General features: G+C 54.0%; 1 protein-coding gene and 1 non-coding gene across 2 annotated transcripts in view; both read left to right on the top strand.

The window, feature by feature from the left end:
• The window catches only part of COL23A1 (collagen type XXIII alpha 1 chain), a 377053-nt gene extending 353464 nt beyond the window's left edge, over positions 1–23589 (top strand). The window contains exons 8-27 of the mRNA XM_061151083.1: positions 218–244; positions 4335–4451; positions 5459–5494; positions 5904–5930; positions 7595–7648; positions 8616–8660; positions 10249–10326; positions 12404–12457; positions 13069–13113; positions 13932–14021; positions 14789–14851; positions 15148–15204; positions 15470–15496; positions 16435–16497; positions 16582–16635; positions 16818–16844; positions 19666–19719; positions 19989–20075; positions 21985–22023; positions 22462–23589. Of these exons, the coding sequence (XP_061007066.1) occupies positions 218–244; positions 4335–4451; positions 5459–5494; positions 5904–5930; positions 7595–7648; positions 8616–8660; positions 10249–10326; positions 12404–12457; positions 13069–13113; positions 13932–14021; positions 14789–14851; positions 15148–15204; positions 15470–15496; positions 16435–16497; positions 16582–16635; positions 16818–16844; positions 19666–19719; positions 19989–20075; positions 21985–22023; positions 22462–22464 (1047 nt within the window). The 3' untranslated portion in view covers positions 22465–23589. The remainder of the gene's footprint in view (positions 1–217; positions 245–4334; positions 4452–5458; positions 5495–5903; positions 5931–7594; positions 7649–8615; positions 8661–10248; positions 10327–12403; positions 12458–13068; positions 13114–13931; positions 14022–14788; positions 14852–15147; positions 15205–15469; positions 15497–16434; positions 16498–16581; positions 16636–16817; positions 16845–19665; positions 19720–19988; positions 20076–21984; positions 22024–22461) is intronic.
• A 327-nt stretch (positions 23590–23916) lies between these two features.
• TRNAE-UUC (transfer RNA glutamic acid (anticodon UUC)) lies at positions 23917–23988 on the top strand. Its single transcript has one exon. It is a non-coding gene; the product is annotated as a tRNA-Glu (tRNA).
• The last annotated feature ends 781 nt before the right edge of the window (positions 23989–24769 follow it).

The raw sequence follows: 24769 nt of genomic DNA, 5'->3' as shown, positions 1-24769 counted from the left end.
CGGCTCTGCTAGCTGTGTGACCTTGGGCAAGTTACTTAGCCTTTCTGTGCCTCAGTTTCCTCAATGGAAATGGAGATAACATAGAGCCTGTCCATTATATTTGTTGGAATTGGAGTGAGACCATGTATGTGAATCACTGAGCACAGAGCAGATCCTCCACACATGTGTAGAAGTAATAGAAGTAGTGGTGATGTATCATCCTGTCTTTTGTTCCTAGGGTGCACCAGGAGACTTTGGCCCCCAGGTAAGAACCAAGCAAGACCCTCCCCCGGCCCCACGTGGTTTGTTTTATATCATAATAAGTGTTTCTTCTGGGTCCCTATGCTTATCACAGAAAGAAGTGAGTGACACCCCCCTCCCCACCCGTGATCTATCTTGCTGCCTGTTTTTATTTAAGCAGCCATCGGGTAGAAGCCCGAAGCACCTTGATTTGGCCAAAGCTTCCATTCTCTGCACAGACAAGCAGACATCCTGGTCACCCTTATCACCATAGATAGGCAGAAAGTGGGGCTGGCACCGGGCCCAGACTAGAGACTGATCTTCCTGAGAGCACCCTGCACCCAGGAAGAGGGAAGGCTGTGGTTGGAGCCAGATGCCCTGAGCCCAGAGTTCAATTCTGTCGCTTACCAGCCAAGTGATGTGAAGTGAATCACCTCCTCCTCTGAGACTCAGTTTCTCCCACTGTGAGTGGGGGTGATATCCTATATCCCAAGCCCCTGAAATGAAGGTTCATGGCAATCAGGAAAGTGGGTACCCAACTGAGTGGGAACAGTAGATCAGAGTCTCCTCTAGCCCTCCATGCCCCCTGGGCCCGGGTACCCAGAAGTGCCTCCTGCCAAACCAGGGGTCTCCTCAACAGAGTCTGAAGCAGAGTGAGGACTCCCACTGGATGGGCTCCATGGACTCCACAAAACATGTCTTGGCAATTCATGTGGCTATTGGTGGGGAGCTCAGCCAGAGATGCCCACTCATGGATCTCTGTGTGGCTCAGGCCTCTCCCAGCCTGGTGGGAGAAGGGCTGTCCCAAGAGCAGCATTCCAAGAGGCGGGAGGCCAGTTAAGAGCCACCTCCAGAAGGGACACAGCATCATGTCCGCAGCTTTCTGTTGGTCACAGAAGTGACAGGACCCATCCAAGTCAAGAGGGTGAAGAAATGGACTCCAGCTCTTAGGGGAGGGCGAGGTCCCTTTGCAGAAGAACCCGAGGGATGGGATCAAGCATAGCAGCCCTCTTTGGAGACTCTTAAAAGGTTGTTGCTGAACCATGAAAGATGCAGGGGTTCTTGGCCTCTGGAGGAGAAGAATTCAATCGGGGGCCAGTGAAGGGGCTTGATCACTCAGAGCTTTTGTGTAATAAAGTTTTATTAAACTATAAAAGTGATAGAGAAAGCTTCTGACATAGACATCAGAAGGGGGCAGAAAGAGTGCCCCCCTGCTAGCCTTTAGCAGAATGTTATATCCCTATCAGCGAGCTGTTAATTAGAGAAAGGAGGTGTCTCAAAACTCAGAGTGGCACCAGGCCCCTCAGCTACAACATGCATTTTGAGATAACACTGGCACCAGGTGAGTCATCCCAGACCATAAAAGGATTGACATGAATCTTGAAGAATGGGAAGTTTCCAAGTAAATATATAGTTTCATTAACATAGATTAGGATAACAATGTATGAGTAAAACAGGTTTGTTGAGCCCTTATTGGTTCTGAGTCTTAAGCAGAACCAACTTGAAGAAAGACAGAGTCTAGGGTAAATACATAGTTCATTAACATAGCTGAAGACAAACATGTCCATTAGAAAAACACCTCGGTTAGCTCAAGGTTTGAGAAAAGTTAAGTTCAGGTGGAGCCAGGTGTCATCATCGCAACACAAAATTTTAAGAGAAACCTCTTTTTAAATTTGTATAGAGAAGGAAAAAAATCTGACACTTGTTTGTTTCCTCCTGACGCTTAAGAGAAAGATAAAAAATGTCCGACACTTGCGGCCTATTTCCTCCATTTGGAGACCCCTGGCCTTCCTGCCTGTAACCCTCTCACTGTGGACCGTCACTTCCAATGCCCTTCCTCTCTCCAGGCTGGGTTAAGTGGTTTTGCCTCCAGAAATAGCCTGGTGGTTTCCAAATCACCCTCCTGCCTTTCTCATCAAACACCTGTTTGCTGACTAGATGGTCTTCCCGAGGCTCAGTCCGGACTTTATAAGTAGAGACCATCACGTGTACAGTCGCCGCATCCTCAAGGTAGACTGGCCGAGTCTGGGCTGCTGATGTGCACGCTCCCCTCGACTCATCCCGCGTTCCTAGGGGGAGACCTCAGCCATCCGATCCTGGGGGGAGAAGGGTGTCCAGCCTCATTCCAAGTACCTCACAAGTTAAACACCCTCTAGAACATGCTCGAGTGTCGACATTCATTTTCTGCCTTGATAAGGAGAGTCCAGCTCAATGGTTCCCACCCTGAGCCTTTGAATTGTTTAGCAACTGATCCCTAACACAGGGTAAAATGAGACAGGAATCATCCACCACCACTGCCCCTTCTCATTGGGTAACATTTTCAAACTCCGTTGTCTTTTGGCTGGAGTTCTATTCTGTTGGTGAGGACCCTGGCTAAGTCAGACTGGTCAGAAGATCTGTGTGGTGGACATTGAGAACTTCAGTTAATTTTTTAATTGGGAAGACAAGTGAGCTATGTCATATGTGCTCTGGTCTAGAGAGGCAAATTTTCTCATATCGTGGGGTCCACAGATTGAAAAAAACTGTCTAAAAGAGACTCTCGCCTCAGTGGCCAGAAGAGACACTCCCTTTCCTAACTCTGTAACCCTGGGTAAATTATTACATTCTCTAACCCCTGGCTTCCTCATCTGTTAAAAAAGTAGCAGTGCCCTGGCCAGGTGGTCACAGGGTTGGGTGAGACAACCTCACCCCTCGGCGCTGGACACGCAGCAGGGACCCGGTCTACAAAAGCCTTCTTCCTTTCTTGGCAAGAGGCGGGTTGGGAGTTGTTGGTGCTGTGAACCAGGGATGCCCCATTACTGTGCCCTGAGCCAGTACTGGGCAGGCACCCCCAAGAGCGGCAGGAAGTGCCAGGGGCTCTGCAGTCTCCTCCTCGCGGGGACCTGCCACAAGGTGAGGGCTCTGGCTGCCTGAGGTCTAACCCGTTACTAACACAGCCGAGAGTCAGAGACTGGGTGCTGCGAGAGAGAGACGGTGTGGCCCTTTGTCGCTTTTTTGTTTTTTTAAGATAATTATAGATTCACATGCAGTTGTAATAAATAATACCCCCTGTACCCATCATCCAGCTTCCCTCAATGGTGACATCTTACATTGCTATAGTACAAGCCCACGACCAGGAAACTGACATAGATGTAATACACCAACCTTATTCCAGTTTCACCCATTTTACTTATTTGTGCATCTGTGTATTTCCATGCAATTTTATCACTCTTGAGATTTGTGCAACCACCACACCAAAAGCCTTCCTGCTCTCCATCCGTAGCTGTAGTTATCTCCTTTCCAGCCCCCATCCCTAACCCCTGGCAACTGCTGATCGGCTCCGTCTCCATAAATTTGCATTCCAAGAGTCTCGCGTAGATGCAGTCATCTAGTAGCCATCTTTGAGGCTGGCTTTTTTCACTCCGCATGAATCTCCATGAATCCATGCTGTTGCGTGTGTCAGTGCTCTGGTTCTTTTTATTTCTTGCTGAGCAGTGTTCCGTGATATGGATGGACCCCAGTTGGTTAACCATTAACCATTGAAGGACATCTGGATTGTTTCTCGTGAGGCGCTATTGTGAATAAAGCTGCTGTGAACGTTCACGTATGGGTTTTTGTGTGGACATGTTTCTAATTTTCAATATTTTCAGTGTTTCTCTGGGACCAATGCCTGAGAGTGTGCCTCTAGCACTTAATAAAGCAGGAGCTGAGCGACCAGGAAGGTCTTTCAGGAGGCAAACAGTCCCCTCCCTTCCAAGAGGAAGGGAGCTGTTTGGGCACATGTGTTTTGTCCCACACCTGATATGTCTCATCTCTCACCTAAACTCCGTAGCTGGGCTTCAGGCACTGACAGCTGGAGCAATGATGCATACCGTGGAGGGTACGAGATCCTATTGGCCTCTTATGCAGAGGTGTAGGTCATGTCCCTTTATATACCAAGGGACCTGTCCTGTCCCTTTGTATACCAAGAAGTAGCAAGAGGCCCAGTAACAAGGCCCTTCCCTCCAAGCTGGCCACACGCTGGGAAGGCGAAGGCATCTGGCCGCCCCTATGAGGAGGCCTCTCTCTCTCCTCTCTCTGGAGGCCAGAACTCCCTCCGCCCACCCTCAGAGTCATGCTGGCCCCATCTCTTTCAGGGAGATCCTGGGCAAGATGGAGCTGCTGGGCCTCCAGGGCCCCCAGGACCCCCTGGGGCCCGGGGCCCTCCTGGTGACACTGGGAAAGATGGCCCCAGGGGAGCACCAGGCCCAGTGGTAAGAGCGAGCGTGGAGCTGGACCACACGGGATGTGGTTACCAAACCTCCCAACCCTGATCCCAGAACCAACCCCCACCCTATCCTTTCCCCAGCCCCAGCCGAGACTCCTACTCCAATCACACCTTAATCTAACACAAGCCAGGTCCTTGACCCCAACGTAGGCCTTGATCCTAAGTGAAAGAGAAAGTGTTAGTCGCTCAGTCATGTCAGATTCTTTGTGACCCCATGGACTGTAGCCCTCCAGGCCCCTCTCCTCTGTCCATGGGATTTCCCAGCCAAGAATACTGGAGTGGGTTGCCATTTCCTTCTCCAGGAGATCTTCCCAACCCAGGAATCAAACCCAGGTCTGACCCCAAACTCATTTCCAAATCCAGATCCACACTCCCAGTTCAGACTGTTATCCAAACCCTAACTCACGCCTACAGACTCTGACCCAACTCTTAATCCCACTCTCTAACTGCACATAGATTCTGACCTTGGTTATAATCTCAGTCCCAATCCTGACCCAGAGACCCTGTCTCTGCAGCTCTCTACCAACCTCTTCTCCCTCTCTCTCTCTTTTCTTTCCATCTCTCTCTCTCTTTCTCCCTAGTATGAAGCCACTGTTGTCCTCCCTTAGTCCTAACCCAAACAGCGGGGTCAGACCCCATTGTACCGCCCCCTTTCCTTCTCCCAGGGGCTCAGGTTGGACCATGCTTCCCCTCCAGTGCAGAGCTGGCACCTCCCCTAGACTGCCCCCAGGGTTCCCTGTCAGGGCAACTACTCAACGGGCTCACCGATTCCTTGTCGTGCTGGGCACATAAGTCCGTGAGCCTCAGCTTTCTCATCTGTGAGGTGAGGACAGTGACACCCACTTTTCAGAGGTTTGGTGAGGACAAAAATGTACTTGCATGAGAGAGTGTACTTGCAGCCCCAGCCCAGGGTCTGGCAGGAGATGCAGGCTCAGGCAACTGTGACACCCCCACCCCACGCCACCTCAGTGCTCTTCTCTTATGCCTCCTCAGGGTCCCAAAGGAGAAGCTGGACAAGATGGTGCAACGGTCAGTATCCAGGGCATTTCAGAGGCCTGGGCAGGCAGGACCGTGGTTCAAGGCCCGGAAGCTCCTCTCCCCTGCACACCCACAGCGGGACTGGGCGTGCAGCCCAGCGTGCATACCTGGGCTCTTGCCCCCCCCACCATTGGGGAGCAGATGGGCCAGGACCCCAACCCCAGCAAAATTCTCACAACCCCACACCCCTGGGAGAGAGCCTGCAGTCCACTCATCATGGCTTGGGATCTAATGCAGATTTCTGTCCAAGATACGAACAGGTGGCTCAGCTGGGTTCCGGAGACAGCTCTGCCACCCTCTGGGACTTGATGTCACCCTTTATAAAACAAGGATGTTAAGGAAGACAACCCAGGTGCAGCCTCTGGGATGATGTCTAACACCCCTTCTTCTCTTGTTCCAGGGCCCAAGTGGACCCCCAGGGCCCAAGGTAAGTGCCTCTCACTCCTGTCTCAGGCCTGGGCATAGGGGGCTCCTTCAGCCCACCACTTTCTCCTCCTCCTCCCCCACTGAAGCCAAAGCAGCAGGGTTAGAAGACCAAGTTCTATAACCTTGAACAAGTAACTTCATCTCCTCTCTGGGCCTCAGTTTACTTCTCTGTCAAATGAGGTTATGATAGATTTTTCCTACCTTACCTTCACAGCAGGTTGTAAGGATTGAATAATAAAATCCATTAGCTTATCAGCTCTCTTTTCTTCCTTCCTTGAGCAGCACCTGCCAGGGTGGAAGGCAGGCTATGGTCCTCCTCCAGGAGCCAGGGCCCCTGGACTGGGCAGGAGAGAAAGTGGGGGGGAAGGAGCTATCTTTAGTGAGCATCTTCTGGGAGCTGAGGGCCTTCAATGCATTCCCTCTAATCTCGCAACCACCTTCTGAGACTGGGGGCATCACAGCCCCCATGAGCATTGACTTGCCCAGGATCCCTCAGCTTGGGAAGGACCAGGTCAGGGTCAGAGTGGAGTCCAGGACTATCAGCCCCATCACCCGTGTGAATCTCTCCAAGGAGCTCAGGGTCTATGGGCTATGCTGGGTGGAGGTCATCAGAGCCACTTCTACCAGTGGAGGAGGAGCCTGGTGTCCAGGTGGATCTGACCAGGGTGAGCCCAGTGTTTCTGGGAAGAAGATGGGGGCGGCTGTGGAGGGCCCTCTTGGCAGGGATGTGGGAAGTGGCTGGAGATAAAAGCAGGGGCTGGGCACAGCGGGACCAAACCCAAGTCCTCACTGTGGGTGGCTGCTCTTACCTGTCTCAGAAGCCAGGATCACATTCATTCATTCATTCGCTCATTCTTAGAGAAATACATCAAACACATAGAATTACTCAGGCACATCATTCGTTCCCACATCAAATTGGTTCTCAAAGTGTGATCCCTGGACCAGCAGTATCATCATCATCATTGGGCCTCATTAGACCCGCGTGTTTGGGGCCCAAAGACACTGAGTCAGAGACACTAGAGGTGGGCATGCTCTGTTCAAGCAGCCCTCAGGTGCTAACATGCACTCGGGTTTGGGAACCACTGACCCTGATTGATATTCCCCCATTGTTTCCCATGGATGGGCCTCCTCCTCCTCATACTGTTCTCAGCAAAGCTGTGCCCTCCTCCGAAGGGCCATCCCCAGCCATCTACTGAAGCCCACACTCCCCCTGAGTCCCTCTCTATCCCGCCATTCCTTTATATTCTCTTCCTGGCACATCCACTACCCAACATGAGGCTATGAATTTATCTGGATATTTCCTGGCCCTTGGTCTCCTCTGACCCACTGAGCAGGAATATTGTCTGCCTGGCCTGCAGAGGGTGCTCAGAGATGTTTGTTGACGGAGGGAATGAATTACCTCTCCTTCAGCCAATCCATTCCTTTTGCACACACCTACTCAGCTTGTGGGGACAGGGGACAGAAGCAGGTCTTACCCCACCCCTGCCCTAGAGGGACAAGGAGGGGAGGGAGCACTGCCCTGCTGACCCAGTGTGATCAGTGCCACTACCAGGAGTGGACTGGTGTGCTAGGAAGTGCAGAGGGGGGGATGGCCAGCTGACTGCCAGAGGACCCAGCCAATGCATCCAAGTCTGAAGGCTGCAGCCTCCACTGTTCTCTCTTCAGGGGGATGACGGGATACCAGGCCAACCAGGGCTCTCTGGACCCCCAGGGCCCAAGGTAGGTACACATCCCTCCTCCAGTGGTCCCCCTGCCTCCCATCTCCCCAGTTCCCACCTGCCTGGTGAAGCGCCTACCCAACCCTTTTACATCACAGGCACGTGGGCTGATGACTAAGGCAGGCCAGAGGGAGGCCAGCAGGAAGGCCAGGGTCCCACTCACCAACAGGCCTGGCAAATCATCCAGACCACTGGCCTCCGCTTATGCCCTCAAGTCCTCTGGCTCCCATCTCAAGTGGCCCCACTCTGCCCTTCCCCCGAGCCAGGAACTGGCTGTGTTCCCTGGTCCCTCATCCCCTTAAGACAACAGCCAAATCCTGGCCAGGCTTCTTCTAACCTGACTGAGCCCCTGAGCTTCTCCAACCAAACCAGAAGGGGGCCTGGGGCCTGAGTCCTTGGGGCTGTACTGAACTCACCACCCCCACCCCAGGGCGGGCTCGGGCGGGTTCTCAGGACCTCCTCTGGAAGCCTGCAGAGCCTGGAAGCTCCACAGCAGACGCCTCTGTTGCAGGGCCAGTCAGGGAGCAAGGGGGCCTCAGGTAGAGAAAGGCACAGACAGAGCCCTGGGGCCCAAGGTGACATCATGTGAGCTGCTCTGGTTCCCAAAGGCCCATCCTGGGGGAGACTGGTTTCACCTCCAATCTACCCTTTTAAGCTGGGAGTCCAGAAGGTCCCTGGCCCAAGGGTCTGGGCCCTGGCAATCAGAGGCTGGCCTGGAGTCAGGTGGCAGGTGGTCTCAAGTAGTGACAAGGCCTTCACCGTGTAGCCTTGGGCCCCTGGGCCTCAGTGGCCCATCTTGTCTACACAACAAGTGGTCAGAGGAGGGTCCCACAGTTCCTCCCTCAACTTGGGAGATGCCAGTCACAGCCATTCAGCCCTGTGCTCTTTGGGGAAGAGGGGACTGGAGGGGGCAGGGGAACTTTTGGCTTCAGCCATACACACCTGGCTGCAACCACGTGTCTCCACAGGGGGAGCCCGGCCACCCAGGCACTGATGGAGCCACGGGGCAGCGGGTAAGCAGTCCCCCACCCCAGCCACACCAGTGAGATCCAGGGACCTGATTCCTTCCGAAGTCCCTGTGCCCAGATACCCCAGAGCAGCAGTGGTGCTCCAAGAACTTGGAGTCTTTTTTTTTTAATACTAATATTTCATTAGTGGATTGGGTTGGGTTTTTTTGTTTTTTGGTTTTTTTTTTTTTTTTTTTGCTGTTTAATCCTTAATACATGCCTTGGGTAAAATGTTCAGTTGTGGATGTGAAAAGAAGAGTCCCATCCTCCTCCCTCTTGTCCTCCTCCCCAGGCAAGTGTCTGCCCTCCTAGACTCTTTTCCTTGGCACATTCAACATAGACTTCAATATGTCATGGATGGCGTTATCCTACATGACGTATGGGGGCCTTGCCTTTCCCCCAGCCCCACTTCACATTTCACCTCTGTCACTGGAGCACAGCCACCACAACTGGTCCCAGATCTTTTGTGATGAGCCCCTATCAGCACACCTTGTTCTTGGCCCTGTGATCTCAAGCAATCACATCCCCCTCATGCTCCCACAGGCTGCCTCCCTCCTCCAAGACAAAGGTCTAAGCTGGCAGCCTGGTGGTGCAGATGGCCAGGGAATTGGGTTAAGCACTGAGGGTGGCAGCTCAGTGTACACCTTACAGTTCCATAAAGGCCATGACCATGGAGGCAGCTGGCAAATGAGGCCCTGGCCAGGTCTCTTCTCTGGTGCAGCCGGCCTCAAGCCTGACCAGAGTGCTCACGTCCCCTGCTGCTCTAGCAGAGAAGAGTCCAGGGGGGGAGGGGAGGTTCAGAGGGGAAAGGTGAGGCCAACAGCAGGGCACACGTCTGTGCCTGTGTCGACAAGTGCGTGTGCAGACACATACGTGTGGACATGCGCGTGGGTGGGTGTGGACTCAGAACCGGGAGTGAATGGGAGTGTCAGCGCCTGATGCGTGCAGCCTCCCCCCGAGGTTAAGAGACTGAGGTACGAGGGCAGCCTCCAGCTGGCAGGTCTGTAGTTGGCCTGCACGGTGTTTGGGAGGGTTTGGGTGTTTTTGTTTGCCAACATTTAAAAATTTGGAGAGGGAGGTGGGAAGGGAGATCGGGATGGGGAATACATATAAATCCATGGCTGATTCATGTCAAAGTATGGCAAAAACCACTACAACACTGTAAAGTAATTAGCCTCCAACTAATAAAAATAAATGGAAAAAAAATAAAAATAAAAATCTGAAGCACTTCACATCAAAGTCAGGCTCTCCGTTTTCTCTCAAGGACGAGCCTCAGTGGGCTTCGGTTCTCACGCGAAGGCGAATCACAGCCACCTCCAGACGTGGTGGAGGTGTGCTCCTCAGCCGGCCCCAGGCCTCCCCTCTCCCTCATGCAACCCCCTGCCTGGCCCGCAGAATGCTCACTCAGTGAGCCAGGGTGCCAATTCCTGAGAGAATTTGAGAAGACACCATGCTGGGGGCTGCCCGGGGTCTAGCTGAGACCTGGCCCACAGTTCACAGACATGTATGCAGCCCCAGTTACTAGGTTCTCGGGGTGAAACAAAAATGCCCACCGTGCTCTTCCCTGAAATTCTTCCTCTTCTTCCTGCCTCAGGGTCCCCCAGGCCTCAAGGGTGAACAAGGAGACACAGTGGTAATTGACTACGATGGCAGGATCTTGGACGCGCTTAAGGTAGCGTTCGTGGTGGACACCTAGCGTTCCTTTCTTGGGGGAATATCCACTCACTTTGCACACTTTTTTACACAAGGGAACAGGGGTAGCTTAACACAGAGACTTAACACATATTACATAACCTCACCAGGTACCTAATGGAAATCAGTACTGTGTGGAGTCCCACACAATGCTGAGAGAGCCACTGTAAATGGGCCCATGTAGCCCTGGGCTCCTCAGAGGCCGAGGCAGAAAAGGGCAGCCCGCCCTGCAGAAGCAAGAGGCAGGGCCTCTCGGGGCCTTTCTAGGAACCAGAGGCTGGAAGGCTGGATCTCCTAACAACCATTGGGTGAGAAAGAAGAGTGTGGCAAGGCCTGCTCCAGGAGACTCGGGAGTTGTGTGGCCTCAGCCCTGTCCCAGCACTAGGCAAACCCGGGACCCATCACCAGTTGGAGAGAAGGGTAGGGGGCCAGCTGCTCAGAGGTACTGGGGAGAGGAGCTGGGGTGGGGAGAGGTGGTCCTCAAAGACTGGGGGTCAGCACCAAATCCCACCTGGGCTTCAGTTTCAGCTATCTCCCACAGGCCTCAGGGATGCCCAGGCTGATGGTAGCGGTGCCCACCCCAGGCCTGCACGGCGTGGTGTGGTGTGACGTGGCCCAGGGGTGTGCCTGTGCGTGGTGGTGCCAGAGCCGCAAGGAGAAGCCCTGAGTGCAGAGAAGGGGGGAGGTGGGTTGTGGATGCCAGGCGGGGAGGATGACTGGATTCACTGGGCAGACATAGAGGGGTGAAGTCAAAAAACATACTGAGGGGCAGGCTGGCTGGGGAATGGTGCAGAAGGTGGAGTCACTGGAGGCAGAGAGGCCACCGGGAAAGCAGGTGCTGGGCCTGAATCTGGAGGAGGGTGGGTAGAATGGAGGAAGGAGTAAGACCAGGGCATCTCAATGGAGGCACCGACAGGAAGGGGCAGGTTGCAAGTTATGGAACAACCTTAGTGTCCATCAACAGATGAATGGATAAAGATGTGTACACACACACACACACACACACACACACACACACACACACACACTGGAATACTACTCAGCTATTAAAAAAATTGCCATTTGCAGCAGTATGGATGGATTTGGAGAGATTTATGCTAAGTGAAATAAATCAGACAAAGACAAATACTATATGATATCACTTATATGTGAAATCTAAAAAAATACAACAAACTAGTGAATATAACAAAAAAAAAAGATAAGCAGATGCACAGATATGGAGAACAAACTAGTGAGGACCAGTGGGGAGAGGGAAGGGGGAAGGGATGATAGAGGGAAGGGATTAAGAGGTACAAACTATTATGTATAAAATAAGCTACGAGGATATGTTGAACAACACAGGGAATATAACCAATATTTTATAATAACTATAAATGAGTATAACCTTGGACAGTGATTTGAAGCACTATATTATAGTGATTATAATATTGTATGTCATATATAATATTGTATATCAACTATACTTCAATTTTTTAAAAGGAGGAGGCGGGTAGGTAAGAGGAGGTGAAGGGAAGAGGCCTGGGGCTTGCTGGACTGGGAGCTGGGTGACAGCAGCCTTTGTGAAGGGACATGATGGGGGGTGGGGGGCGATGATGGGCAGGTGGCCTGAGGGAAGCCTGGGCAGGGACAGGAGCTCAGGAGTGAAGATACGGTCCCCTCCCCGTGAAACCAAGGGATGCCCAGCAGCAGCGCACAGCACCAGAGTTCACAGGAGAGGCAGAGAGCACAGTGCTGGGCCTCTGCTGGGGATACGATTTGGGGCTGGCTTTGAGTGCCAGCAGGGGTTGGATTTACATTTGCTTCTAGAGGCAGTGCAGAGCTATCATGGGGTTGAGCAGGAGTGTATTGTGATGAAATGTATACTGAGGGCAGAGGGGTAGACACTGTGCTGTCTTACCCGATACCTGGTGCCATCTGCCTGGCCTCCCCCAAGACATAGGCCCAACCTGACTAGGTGGGAAGGGGGCTATATGATCTGCAGCCTCAAGATGGAGAGGTGGGTGGGCAGTGATGGGGAGGCCCCACCTAAACACTGACCCCTTGACTTTCACACACAGGGTCCTCCTGGGCCACAGGGGCCCCCAGGGCCACCAGGGATCCCCGGAGCCAAGGTCAGTGCAGACGTAACTGTGTGGTCCCCCCAGGTCTCTGTCTCCAGGGCCCGCCCCAGGGTCTCCTCTCTGCCTCTGCCTCTCTCCCAGCACCTTGGCCTGGCCTCTAGGGCTCAGAGGAAGTGGCCCTGCTCCTTCGTAACCAAGCAGGGTACCTTCTTCCTGGCCCTGGCTTCTCCCTGCAATGCCTCATTCACACATATAATCCATAAATGGGCCCCCTGTGATCTTACAAAGTCCTGAGGTTACAGAGCCATTCCTATGGCCTGTGTGTATCGTCACACCTGCCCACTTGGCTCAGGAGAAGGAGCCCAACTTTAAAATCAGGCAGGATCTGGTCCCGGCCATTATCCCTGGGCTATGTGGCCTGGACCCTCGGCTTCCACCTACCACAGCCATGGCCACACCTGCCCATAGGGACTGAGGAAATGGAAAAGGGGGTGGCTTGTGCCTGGCACTGTGCTAGGCATGCAGTGAGCTTCTTCCTGAAGGTTCAACCTCAGGGACCCAACCCAGGGCCAGTGTGCTGGTCAGAGGAGGCAGGCTGGCCACAAATCCCTGCCACAGGCCGGAGCACCATAACCCCCACCTTGCTGTCTATTCCCTTCCAGGGCGAACTCGGATTGCCTGGTGCTCCTGGAATCGATGGAGAGAAGGTCTCTGGGCCTTTCATTTCCTTGGTGATGCTGTGCCTGATGCTGTGTCGCTGAGTGTGTGCGTGTGTGTGTGTCTGCACGCGTGCGTGCAGAGTTCTAGAAAACAGAACATTTGCTCTGGAGCCTGTGTGCAAATCCCGGTTCTGCCCATGGACCTCAGGCAAGCCACTCACTTTCTGGCAGCCCCGGTTCCTTGGTCCCTCCGTTCCTGAAGATGGTGAAAGGGCTGAGGGTTAAATAACGGCACATGGAACACACTCGAGAGTAGTGCCTGGCATATAATAGCAAAGAGTCATCTCACTGTCATTATTAGTGTAAGTACACACGCATGTGTATGATAATGCCTAGACAGGACAGTGTCCGTGGGTATCACTTAACATTCGTGGATCTGCCTTTAGCACTGGGTCCCTGGTGTGTGGCATAGAGTGGACATTATACAATCAGTTGAATGAAGGACTGCAGCAGCAGGAGCAGCTGGTTGGGTGACTGAGGGATGGTTGTTTGTATATGGGGTTGGGGGCTCTCACCATTGGCTCCTGAGATGTGAGCACAGGCTTGGCCCTGACCCCATATGCACCCCCTCAGCACCCAGCTACTTGCTCCACCCCCTCTGCCCCCTACCCCACCCTGCAGCCCTGCTTGCAGTAAGACAGGCGGGGACTGCCCCTCTGTGTTGCCAGCCAGGCCCCTCTGTTCATCCATCACTTGGTCTGCAGGAGAGGACCCACAAGGAAGAAGGGAGGGTCTGGCCTGGCTTAGAATAAGCTCTGCATGGGGGTAGGGAAAGTGCCTATTGTATCTTGTTCTGTGATTTTCAGGGTCCCAAAGGACAGAAAGGAGACCCAGGAGAAGCTGGACCAGCAGGACCCAAAGGGGAAGCAGGAGAGATGGGCTTGTCAGGCCTCCCGGTAGGTAGCTGGGTAATCCCTGCTGCTACTTGCCCCATGTGAGGGTCCCAAGGTGAATGCATGCCCCCCACGGTGGCTGCCAGGGGCTGGGACTCTGCGATCCTAGTCTCAGCCCCGTCTCAGCCCCAGCCCACTGGGCCTTTGAAGGGAAGCGCTGGGATGCCCTGACTCGGAGCCCCCAGTTCCTCCCCTGCAGACAGACCTACCACTTACATCAAGAGGCCTCCTTAAGGTGAAATAAGGAGGCCCTGCTTAATGGCAGATGACTAGACGGGGAACTCTGACAGCCCAAGTTTGCATCCTGCTCCATCTCACTGACTCTGAAATCCAGCACAAGTGACCTAACCTCCCTGGGCCTTAGTTTCCTCAGCTCTAAAATGGGAGTGATACCCTCCCCCTCCCACAAAGGGACACACAGCCAGGGCTGAGAATAGCGACCCACTGTCATCATCATTTTTATCATTGCTTTTGTCACACGTGGCCAGATGCGAAGAGCTGCCACCACATCACGTCCATTGTCCATCCACGAGGCTCACTCGGCTAGAGAGCTGGTGCCAGGATTTGAACCCCGGGTCTTTGCTGCTAGAGCTCCTGGCTGCCCCACAGGAAGCAACTTATACTGCTGTTAAGATGCTCTCTGAATGCCCACTGATTTAGGGAAAGCTCCTGAAGATGCACTGCTTGATGGAGGAAGGAAGGGGAGGTGCTGAGCCCCGTGGGTGGCAATTTTGGTGACAGAAAGGGCTCAAGGCCATCCTGTCCTGCAGGGTGCCAACGGCCCCAAGGGAGAGAAGGGAGAGTCGGCATCTGACAAGCTACAGGAGAGCCTGGTAAGGGGGCTGCTGAAGGTCTCTGCTGAGGGCTGGCTGGGGCCCTGAGCCTTGGGTCACAGGGCCACCTGGCCTGACCAAGCTCAGGGCAGTGGGGGAGGGGGAGGGGAGGCCTCAGGCCCATCTTTGGACCCAAGGCCAGCACTGGGCCTCCCACCACAGTGCCTCCTGGGGGCAGTGTGGAGCTCAGGGCCCAGCACCCAGGGAGTGCTCCTCCAATGTCCAATGAGCTCAAGTGTGGGTAAGTGAGGGGTGGCAGGGCAATGGACAACTAATCCACCTCTGACCCTTCCTAGGCCCAGATCATAGCAGAACCAGGGCCCCCAGGCCCTCCTGGTCCCCCAGGCCCCATGGTAAGAAAGTTTGGCTTGAAGCAGCTGGGATGTGGAGAGGGTGGCGGGCTTAGGCCCAGAGGACAACAGGATAGCCCAGCGGGGAGGAGACACATCAAGGCAAGCCGAGCAGAGTCTAGGTCTGGGCTTGGGAGGCCAGAGTTCAGGGCCACAGGGCCAGTGAGTGGCCTGGAAGCTTCCGTGGCTGCTGCAAGAGGGCCTGGCCAGGAGGTCTGGACCCAGCCTCATGGCGTTTCTAATCTGGGGCTTTCTCATCCTCCTCCAGGGCCTTCAGGGGATGCAGGGTCCCAAGGTGAGTTCTGAAACATGGATGAGAGCCCAGCCCCCTGCTTGCTGCAGGCTCACAGCCTGGCTGGTTCCCCCAAAATCTTGCTCGTAGGCAAAGTGAGGGCCCTACACTCGGCCCTGGACCAGCCCCGCGTCTTCCCATGGCCTGGCCATTCCCAAGCCCCTGCCAGTGTCCTCAGAGCTGGTGCTCCCCAGCCCACACTCAGCCTCTCTGTTCCCTGCCCCCTCCCCTCTTCACCCCTCAAGCGCACATCTGTCTCTCAACTGCCCACAGCCTGGATACAAAGTCCTGGCTTTGGTGTATATTACATAACGTTGTGTCCTCTGCTCTCCAATTAAAACTGTGAGTGTGGTCTGCCCGTGTCCCTCACCCAGGGAGGCCAGCTGGCCTCACTGCATCTCCCTCGTTTACCCTGGGGGAGACCACATCTCCGTACCCCCAGCTCAGAGGCCAAGCGGGGCCTCAGAGTCATGAAATCCCAGAGCTGAGTGGGGCCGAGCATGTAGCTTGAGCAGATGTGTGGCTTCTGGTTCTGTTTTATTCCGAGGCCTCCCCAGATCATGTTTAGAATAAACAGCTGCTGTCAGGGATGAGGTCCAAGATGGGGACTCAGAAACCCAGTGGCTGCTCAGCCCTGCCACTTCCTGCCTGTGCAAGTGGGCGTGTCCCTGCCCATCTCTGTACCTCTCTTTCCTCATCTGTGAAATGCATGTGACCATAACCCACCATCCAGGATTACTGAAAAAGCCCATGTGTAAGAAAAGATAAAACATGCACACCCACATTCTGATATTTGCACAAGAAGGAAGTCAGGGCTAGGCCTGTCAGAGCCTGGAGTCTGTCCCTCTGCCCTGCACACCTCACCTCCCGGTCAGGCCCCAGGCTTTCCTGTCCTGCCATCTCTCTGGCCCCCTTAACTGGTATTTCCCCTTTGCTTCCAGGGCTTGGATGGAGCAAAGGGAGAGAAGGGCTCGTCGGGTGAGAGAGGACCCAGCGGCCTGCCTGTGAGTGTCTTGAGCCTTGATCATCCTTAGAGGGGCTAACTTCTGTAACAATCATGACTCTTGACACATTCCTTTTCCACCCAGGGGCCAGCTGGCCCACCAGGCCTTATTGGGCTGCCAGGAACCAAAGGAGAGAAGGTAACCACCTTCCTTTAATGCCCCCCAACTATGGTATCACTCAGTCCTGGGGGCTCAACCCCTGCGCTTCACTGGTCCCTGGGGCCAGAGTTCAGGTTCTGTGGACAATTCGCAGGACTGTGAATTGTGTTCCCAACACCTCCTTCTCAGCCTCCTCACATCTCCTCTTTGTCTCTTCTCAGGGCAGACCCGGGGAGCCAGGACTAGATGTAAGTAGCTCACCATCCACTGTGGCTGGGTCTCTCCCATGTGTAACTTTTGCCCTCATGCTGCCCATACAGAAACTTGATCTGGATGGCTTGGATGTGTCCCCATTCCCCATGGCTGGGACTACAACTGACTGGTTCCACCCATGTCCACAGTGCCAAATCCAACACATAGCCCAGAGTAGGTGCCTTCTTGATGGATGGATGGGTGGTTGAGTGGATGGTGGATGATGGATAGAGTAGGGAGGATGGGTGGGTGGAGGGATGGGTAGAGGAAGGATGGGTGGATGGTATGTAAATGAGTGATGGATGTAAGCGAATGATGGATGATGGATGGTGGATGGATGGATGATAGCTGGACAGATGACAGATCGAGGATGATCGAGGATGGAGAGTGGATCCATTGGAGTAGGGAGGTAGGAAGAGCAATGAGGAGCATGTTGCAATATCCTGGTGAGAGATGATAAGGCTTCAGCTATGGCAGTACTGCGAGAAGGAGGGGAGGAGAAGTATTAATCCAGTGTTGATTGGATCAAGTATCTTTTGGTTGCAAGAGAGGGGAAACACAAGTTAAACTGGTTTAAACTAACTCATAACTGAAAAACCCATATGTGTGACATATAGATCCAGGGATCAAGTATGTCAACACACCCCAACCTCTACCCTCTCTTGTCTCTTCTTCCTCTTGAATCGTTCGAATTTCCACCTGATGATGAGATGGAGCCAAGGACTCCAAACTTGCATCCCTCTAAGTCCAAATCCTGGAGAAAGGCATTTGCCTCACTGGCTACTCTTTGAGAAAAAAATCTCTTCAACGCTCATCAGCCCCAGCTGGGCCAAGTGTCACTTGGCCATAAGAATGCGGTTCCCTAGCTGGCCAGACCTGCTCATAATGCTCCATCCTGGATCTGGGGGTAGAGTTGGTGAATTGTGAGAAGGGAGAGTGGTTCCCAGGAAAATCAGATAGCTATTTCAAGAGAAATGGTGACCAGATGCAGGTAGGGCTGCAAGGACTCTGGTGCCTACCCTAAACTTTAGGGAGAAAGTGTCACCCTACAGACAGGAAGAGGAAGAACTCTAGGCTGAGTTTCTGACTGGAGGGTTCCATTGATGTTCCAGGAGAAGAAGAAACTACTGAATCCAGCTCAGGCTGTGGACCCAGAGAGGCAGTAGTGGTGGAGAAAAGGGACTCTATGCCCCCAATACTGTGGCCACTGTGGTCCAGTGGTTAAGACTGCATACTTCAATCAGGGGGCAGGGGTTTGATCCTGATCCCTGGTCAGGGAACTAAGATCTCACATGCCACATGGTGAGGCCAGAGTAAAAAGTCAACCCACTCCAATGGGCCCAGCTGAAATGGGGAGTCTGCTTGGAAGCCTTTCCTGACCTCACACCTGGACAGAAGAGCCCCTCTTCCTGGTACCCCATGGTGTCTGGTTCAGATCTCTATCACTGAGTATTGATCATCATCTTCTGCACCCCACTGCCCGTCATGTTAAGCTCTGTACCTTTGTACCTGCGGGGTTCTAACTTATGGAAGTGACTTGGTGATGACACAGGTCAAAAGCCTTTGAAAGAAGAGCTTATTGCTTACAGTTCTCAAGGAAAGGGCATGCCCCACATGGGACCACATGGAGACATAGTAGTTTTGGTTGACAGGCGGAAAGGAGTGGGGGAGAAACTTAGGGCAGGGATTTTACTGGCATTTCTCTAGGGAAAGCAAGGCAAAGCAGAGTCAACAGTTTAGGACTGGCTTGTTTGAATAATCCTGGCAGGCTTTGGGCTCTAAGGGTGGTCTCTAGTTGCCTGCTACCTGGCCCTGGGATGATTTGGGGCAGGGAAAATATTGACTTGGTATGTAAGTTAGATGGAGGAGGTTGTTCCAGGATTGGTTGGTTTACATCTGAAAAGCATGCTCCCTGCCTAGCTCTTTGCTATATCTAAGGGTTGGCTACCTCTAGGAGAGGCAGCCTCTCCCCAGCCAGCAAGATTTTGATGATATCAATACATCAGAAGATACAGAAAATAAACAGCATAATAAATATAAGAGTGTGCATGCTAAAGTTGCTTCAATCATGTCTGACTATTTGCGACCCCAGGGACTGTAACCCACCAGGCTTCTCTGTCCATGGGATTCTCTAGGCAAGAATACTGAAATAGGTTGCCATGCCCTTCTCCAGGGGATCTTCCCAATCCAGGGATCGAACCCAGGTCTCTTATGTCTCCTGTATTAGCAGACGGGTTCTTTACCACTAGTGCCGCCTAAGAGGGAACTCATCAAATCTGGTTTTCTGCCCTCAGCAGTCAGCCTAAAGCCCAATTCCTAGTGGATGCTTAGAAATGTTGACTGGGAAGAGGGAGAGATGAACAAATGAATGGATGGGTAGGTCGGTGCATAAGAGTTTCAGCCAAGCGCAGAGAACAGAGAGCACCATCTCTTGGCCTGCTAAAGATAGTGATATAAACTTCCATGGGCTTCCTGTGTCTCAGTCCCCAGCCGAGCCTGGGCCAGTGTCTGCTGCACCTGACTTGACCTAAAACAAAGCTCTTTGCTAGCAGTTCTGCCTGAGGGCTTCCACCCGGAAACAGCAGTGGTGTTCTACTTTGGAGGAAGCCGTGCCAGTGTCCTGAAACCAGGCTTTTCTCTGCATTATCCTCATACCCAGCATCTGTGTCCCCTAGGAGCCAGGGATGGTCCAGCTTGTACCATGGATATATGTTGAGGGAAGGGGCAGAGGTGGGTGGGAGAGGTAGAGAGATGAAGAGATAACCAGAGCACACCTCAAACTTCATTGTCAGGTTTAACCTTTAATCTTTTTGACAGGGTTTCCCTGGACCTCGAGGAGAAAAAGGAGACCGGAGTGAGCGTGGAGAGAAGGTGGGGGAGGTGGAGAGAAAGTGAGGGGCAGGAGGAGAGAATGAGGGAGGCAAGCAAAGAGAAGGAGGGAGCAGGTGGAAAGGAAAGGACATGGAGGCAGGAAGCCAGCAGAGAGAAGGCGGGGGTGGGTGGGGAGAGGAAGGCTGGAGAGGCTGGTCTGTGGGCAGCAGGGCAGGGGGCTGCCGGCCCCAGGCCCATCTTTCTGAGGGACATTGGAGGCGCCCTGGGCCTGGCAGCCGCCATCACACCCCATCTTCCTTCTTGCCCAGGGGGATCGCGGTGTCCCAGGTCGGAAAGGAATGAAAGGCCAGAAGGGCGAGCCGGGACCCCCAGGCCTGGACCAGCCATGTCCTGTGGTACGTGTTGGTGAGACATAGGAGGCCCCAACCCAGGTCTTTGCAGTCCTCGGAGCTCAGTTGCAAGTCCCAGAGGCCCCGTGGGCCCTGCCCTGGGATGTCCACACTGCTGGGGCTACCCTCTAATCTCTACCATCCCTCTCGCTCTGGTCGTAACCCCTCCATGGGCAAGGCCCAGGGACCCACCCCGTCTAGAAGATGGAAGCCCGGTCAGGGACGGAGTCTGATTGCCACGTCACTGCTCCTCTTTACTCAGCTTCCTTGGACCTAAAGGGAGATGGAACCACCCTTCCCTCTCTGAGGGTCTGTCCTGTCCCAGAGGAGGCTTGTGCTGGTCTGGGTAGCTGCACATTCACCTGTTGCATCTCCTCCGTGTGTTCCAAAGCCCTTTCCCCTCACAGCCTTTCTCCTTTCCTGCTTTTTTACCACAGCTTCTTGTGGCCCCCAGACCTGATATCTGAGATAACCAAAGTTTAGTCCTCTTCTTCTAGAAGGCAGGGAAGATTTCCATGTCAAACTCTTCCAGTGGAACTCAGAAAAGACAGGAAAAACAACTGAGTTTCCATATTGAACCTCACCAGTTACTCACATCCCCCCATCTCTGCTGGGGTTGTGGGGAGGGGGGAGGAGCCATGTTGTGTATCCCCTTCCAGAGGGGCAGGGCCAGGGACCCCCAAAGTCCAATCTTCTGACCTCAAATGGGTCATTTAGCCCTCTGTTCCTTAGTCTCCTTATCCATGCAACGGGGGTTCTAATCCCTACCTCCAGATGGCTTGGAGGAGGCAATGGGAAAAAACAGGAAGAGCAGGGGGGAGGCAAGCACCACTAAAAGGACCAGGGACAGCAGGGGGACAGGGCGGCCCAGGCCCAAGCCCCAGGCCCTGGGTCAAGACTTCCCTCCACGTCATTAAGCCTTTGTCTCTGAAACAGGAGAATCTTAAATGCCGAGGCAGGCGAGGGGCGCCAGGTTCCAGGGGCCTGGCCAGGGGCGGTGGAGCCTGCCCTGCGGTACGCAGCCTGGCCTGCTGTGTGCTGTGTGTTCTGCTGTGCTGGGCCTTCTTTGCTGCCTGTGCCCGCAGCCCTGCCCTGCCTTCCTTTCCATTCTGTCCCTCCTCCCCTCTTCCCCTTGGGTCCCAGCCTCAGCCCCCGGGGATGCATGAGAGTGCTGGGGCTGGAGGGGGGGGGGGGGCGTGCTCCCCCGTGTCCATGGTCTGCCTCTGTGTTTCAGAACAGAGTGAAGTCTTGTCCACTATGGCGTCCACCAGGGATGCTAGGCTGACTGACGGGTCAGCCTTGGTCCATCACCAGCTCTCCACCTCCAGGCCGCCTGCTTGTGTCTGATGCCTCCAGACTATCCGCACTCCAACCACCCCCCCCGCCACACACACCTCCCCACCCTAGCCCAGTGTCCACCCTGACCTCAGCCCATCCTGTCTGCTACTCAGATCCAAACACAGGGACCAGGACAGGCCAAAAGGCAATCCCATTTCCTGGACTGTCCTTCAGATATTCTTGGACACATGTCTGAAAGCTCTCAGGACCACAGGGTGAGCTGCCAGAACCACCATCACAGCTGCCAGACAGAAAGACATACAGGTGCTCAGTGAGACCAGGGCCAGGCCTGCTTCTGGCCTGGGGATGTCTAGCACAATGCCCTATACTCCGTGGTGTCCTGGTTCCGTCCACAGCTACTTGTGTCCCAGCAAAGTCCATGGGGGCATGCTTAGAAGAAGCACCGAGGGGGGCTATCATGTCCCATGACCTGACTATCCCGGTGGACGGGGCAGGCATTCAGGCCCTGCCTCAGTGGGATCCAGTGGCCTCAGCTCCCTGGGCTGCAGCCAGCTCCTCCTGGGGCAGGAGTGTGTGGAGCACAGGGAGGTGCTGACCAGCCCTTCTTCCTTTCCAGGGCCCCGATGGACTGCCTGTGCCTGGCTGCTGGCATAAGGTAACTTTCAGGGATGAGTCTCCAGGGCAAGCTAGGAGGAGTGGGGGAGCCAAGGGAACCCTGGGGCTGTGTGACTGCCGCTCCCTACCTCGTGAGGGAACACCCGGGTCTCCCCGAGTGACCCTAGATTTGACTCTTCCATCGTGTGGCCCAAGGCCCGGTTGTGATCCTGGTGGTGACCAAACCACCCTCTTGGTCATACAGGGCTCACTCAAGCCCTGGCCCAGCCAGGGCAAAGCCATCAGCCCCTGGAACTTTGTCCATACTGTCCCTCCCCTGCCCCAAGAGAGGGTGGAATTCAGGAGGTTGGGATGAGAGGATTGGGGGGCCATACCTCTTCCGGAGGAAATAGGCAGGACAGGGATACCCAGATCAGAGGCAGGGCTTCTGGGGCCCCCCAGTTCCCTCCTCACCTTTAGTCTTTGTCCCTTTTTCTAGTGATCCTGAGCACGCAGTTTACAACCTGTATAGATCCATATGGACATTTTTAATTTTTGTAAAAACAAAACAGTAATATATTGATCTTTCTTCACGGGATGCATCACCGATACCTTTTAACATCGGAGCCTTTTAACATCGGAGAGTGTGCCCAGCCTAGCCCCAAGACAATCAGTGTGTGAAGCTGGCAGGAAAGCGGACAGGCCCCCTGGGGGCGCTGTGTACTTCCGGGGCTCCCTCGGGGCTTGGCTTTCCCAAGAAGGAGATGAGATGAAGGTAAATTGCCTGGCTCAGGAGAGGCTGCAGAAAGGCCAGGTTGGGCTTTCGACCGAAAGTAGAGACAGAGCAGAGACTCCGGCTGTCTTGCTGCCCTGCAACAGCCTGCCCTCTGAAGCTCTGGAGACCCGGAGCCACGCCATCCACGAAGGCTCGTGGCATGAATAGCAGACACAACTGATCTTGGCCTCTCTGGCCTCTGCACTCAGCCACATCCAGCTGCCCACCACTCTGGGCCCCCTTGGGCCCTGGCTTCACCAGGGCAGGACTCCCACCCAGCACTCATAGCTGGAGCCGTGGGAAGCAACCTAAGCGGGCTGAGCTCCCATCGAGTGCCGCAGGCCTCAGGAACCAGCCTGCCTGCTGTGAGAACAGGTGTCCTCTGGCCAGGAGTGAAGGCCAGGCTCTGTGATCAGCACCACGTGGACCCGGCAGCAGGGAGCCCTGTGATCCTCGAAGGCGGAGGTCCCAGGCTGGAATGTCTACTGTTTCCTGTTTTTCACCGCACCCCCACCACATGAGGGACATGATGTGACTGCCAGCCTGAGCAGATGGACTGCCAGCTCAGAGTCTGGGCCTCGATGACCCCAAGTCTCCCCACCCAGGGGATCTCTGGTCAGCCTGCCAAAAATGGGTCCTCTGAGTGAGCTATGCAAATGAAAAGAGCCTCAGGGCTGCTTCCACACCTGTCTGAGTAGGCAGCCTGTGCCCTCAGCCGATGACACTCTGAGAAGAGGTTCCCCCCCTCTGACAAGGGGCCCCAGCCACCAGCTCCAGACCAACTAGTTGCCTCCCCTCTCTGTGTAGATGGATGTTGTTGTGTGTAATAAATCACAAATGTGTGTCTGGGTATGTCTGTCCTTGCAGACTGCCCCTAGGGCCATCCCTAGGTGAGGTTTCAGCTTGGTCATTGCTGTGTGGGGAGGGATAAGAGAACTCTCCCTGGGCCAGAGCCACCTCCAGAAACCAGAATAAGTATTTCAGGCTCAAGGCAAAGATGGGGCTTGGAGTGAGGAAGACACAGACTCAAGGCCCAGCCCTGCTAACATACCAGCTGAGCCCTCTGTCCAGTCACCCATGTCACTGAGCCCCTGTGTGTTCTCTGATCTGATGAGCCATGACTACTGCATAACAAATCACCCCAAAATCTGTTGCCTTAAAATAATGATCCTTGGGAATTCCCTGGTGGTCCAGTGGTGAGGACTTGGCACTTTCACTGCTGGGGCCTGGGTTCAATTCCTGGTTGGGGATCTAAGATCCCGTAAGTCACGTAGCATGGCCAAAAACAAACAAACAAACCAAGAGAAAAAAAAAAAAGATTCTTTCTATTTCCGTCTTATAGTTCTGGGAGTAAGGGGCTCAATTCAGCAGCTGTCACTCAAGCTCTCCCACATCTGGTAGTTGATGTTGGCTGGCCTCTGATGGCCAGCACACCTCTGTGTGTTCCGGGCTTCCTCACCATAAGGCTGTTGGATTCCCAAGGTGAATGTCCCAGGCGGGCCAGATGGAGTCTGTGTCACCTTTTGCAACCAAGCCTCAGAAGTCATACGGTATTACTTCCTGCCAGAATCAGAGGTTCACCCTAATTCAAGGGAAAACTGTCGATGTCATATTTTAAAGAGAAAATGTGGGATAGGAGATCTTGTTTCAGCCATCTTAGAAAATTCTACATCCCAATTGGTCCTTAATCCTGAGAGAGGGGTCCAGCAAGTGTGCCCATTTCTCAGGTGGCAAAACCAGGCACATGACGGGGCCTGCCATGATGGTATCCCAGCCTTCTCCCTCCAAGAACTGAGGCCTATGGAGGCCATGGTATGAGCAGTACCCTCAGGCCCCACCATGTAGCCTCCTAACTAACAAAACAGGTCCAACCACATGCTGGCTGAGGAGAAGGAATAAGTCAAATCTCTGCCCCTGTTTCCCTCAGTTGCTGGGAATAAATGGCAGGCCATGCTGCTCAGCCAGTCGTGTGGGTCACCAGGGAAGTCAGTAACATGAAAATTAAGGAAAACACAGAGGGGCTGTGATGACT

The sequence above is a fragment of the Dama dama genome, chromosome 9, assembly GCF_033118175.1.
Source record: "Dama dama isolate Ldn47 chromosome 9, ASM3311817v1, whole genome shotgun sequence".
NCBI classification, from domain to species: Eukaryota; Metazoa; Chordata; class Mammalia; order Artiodactyla; family Cervidae; genus Dama; species Dama dama.
This window is presented reverse-complemented; position numbering and strand designations above follow the sequence as displayed.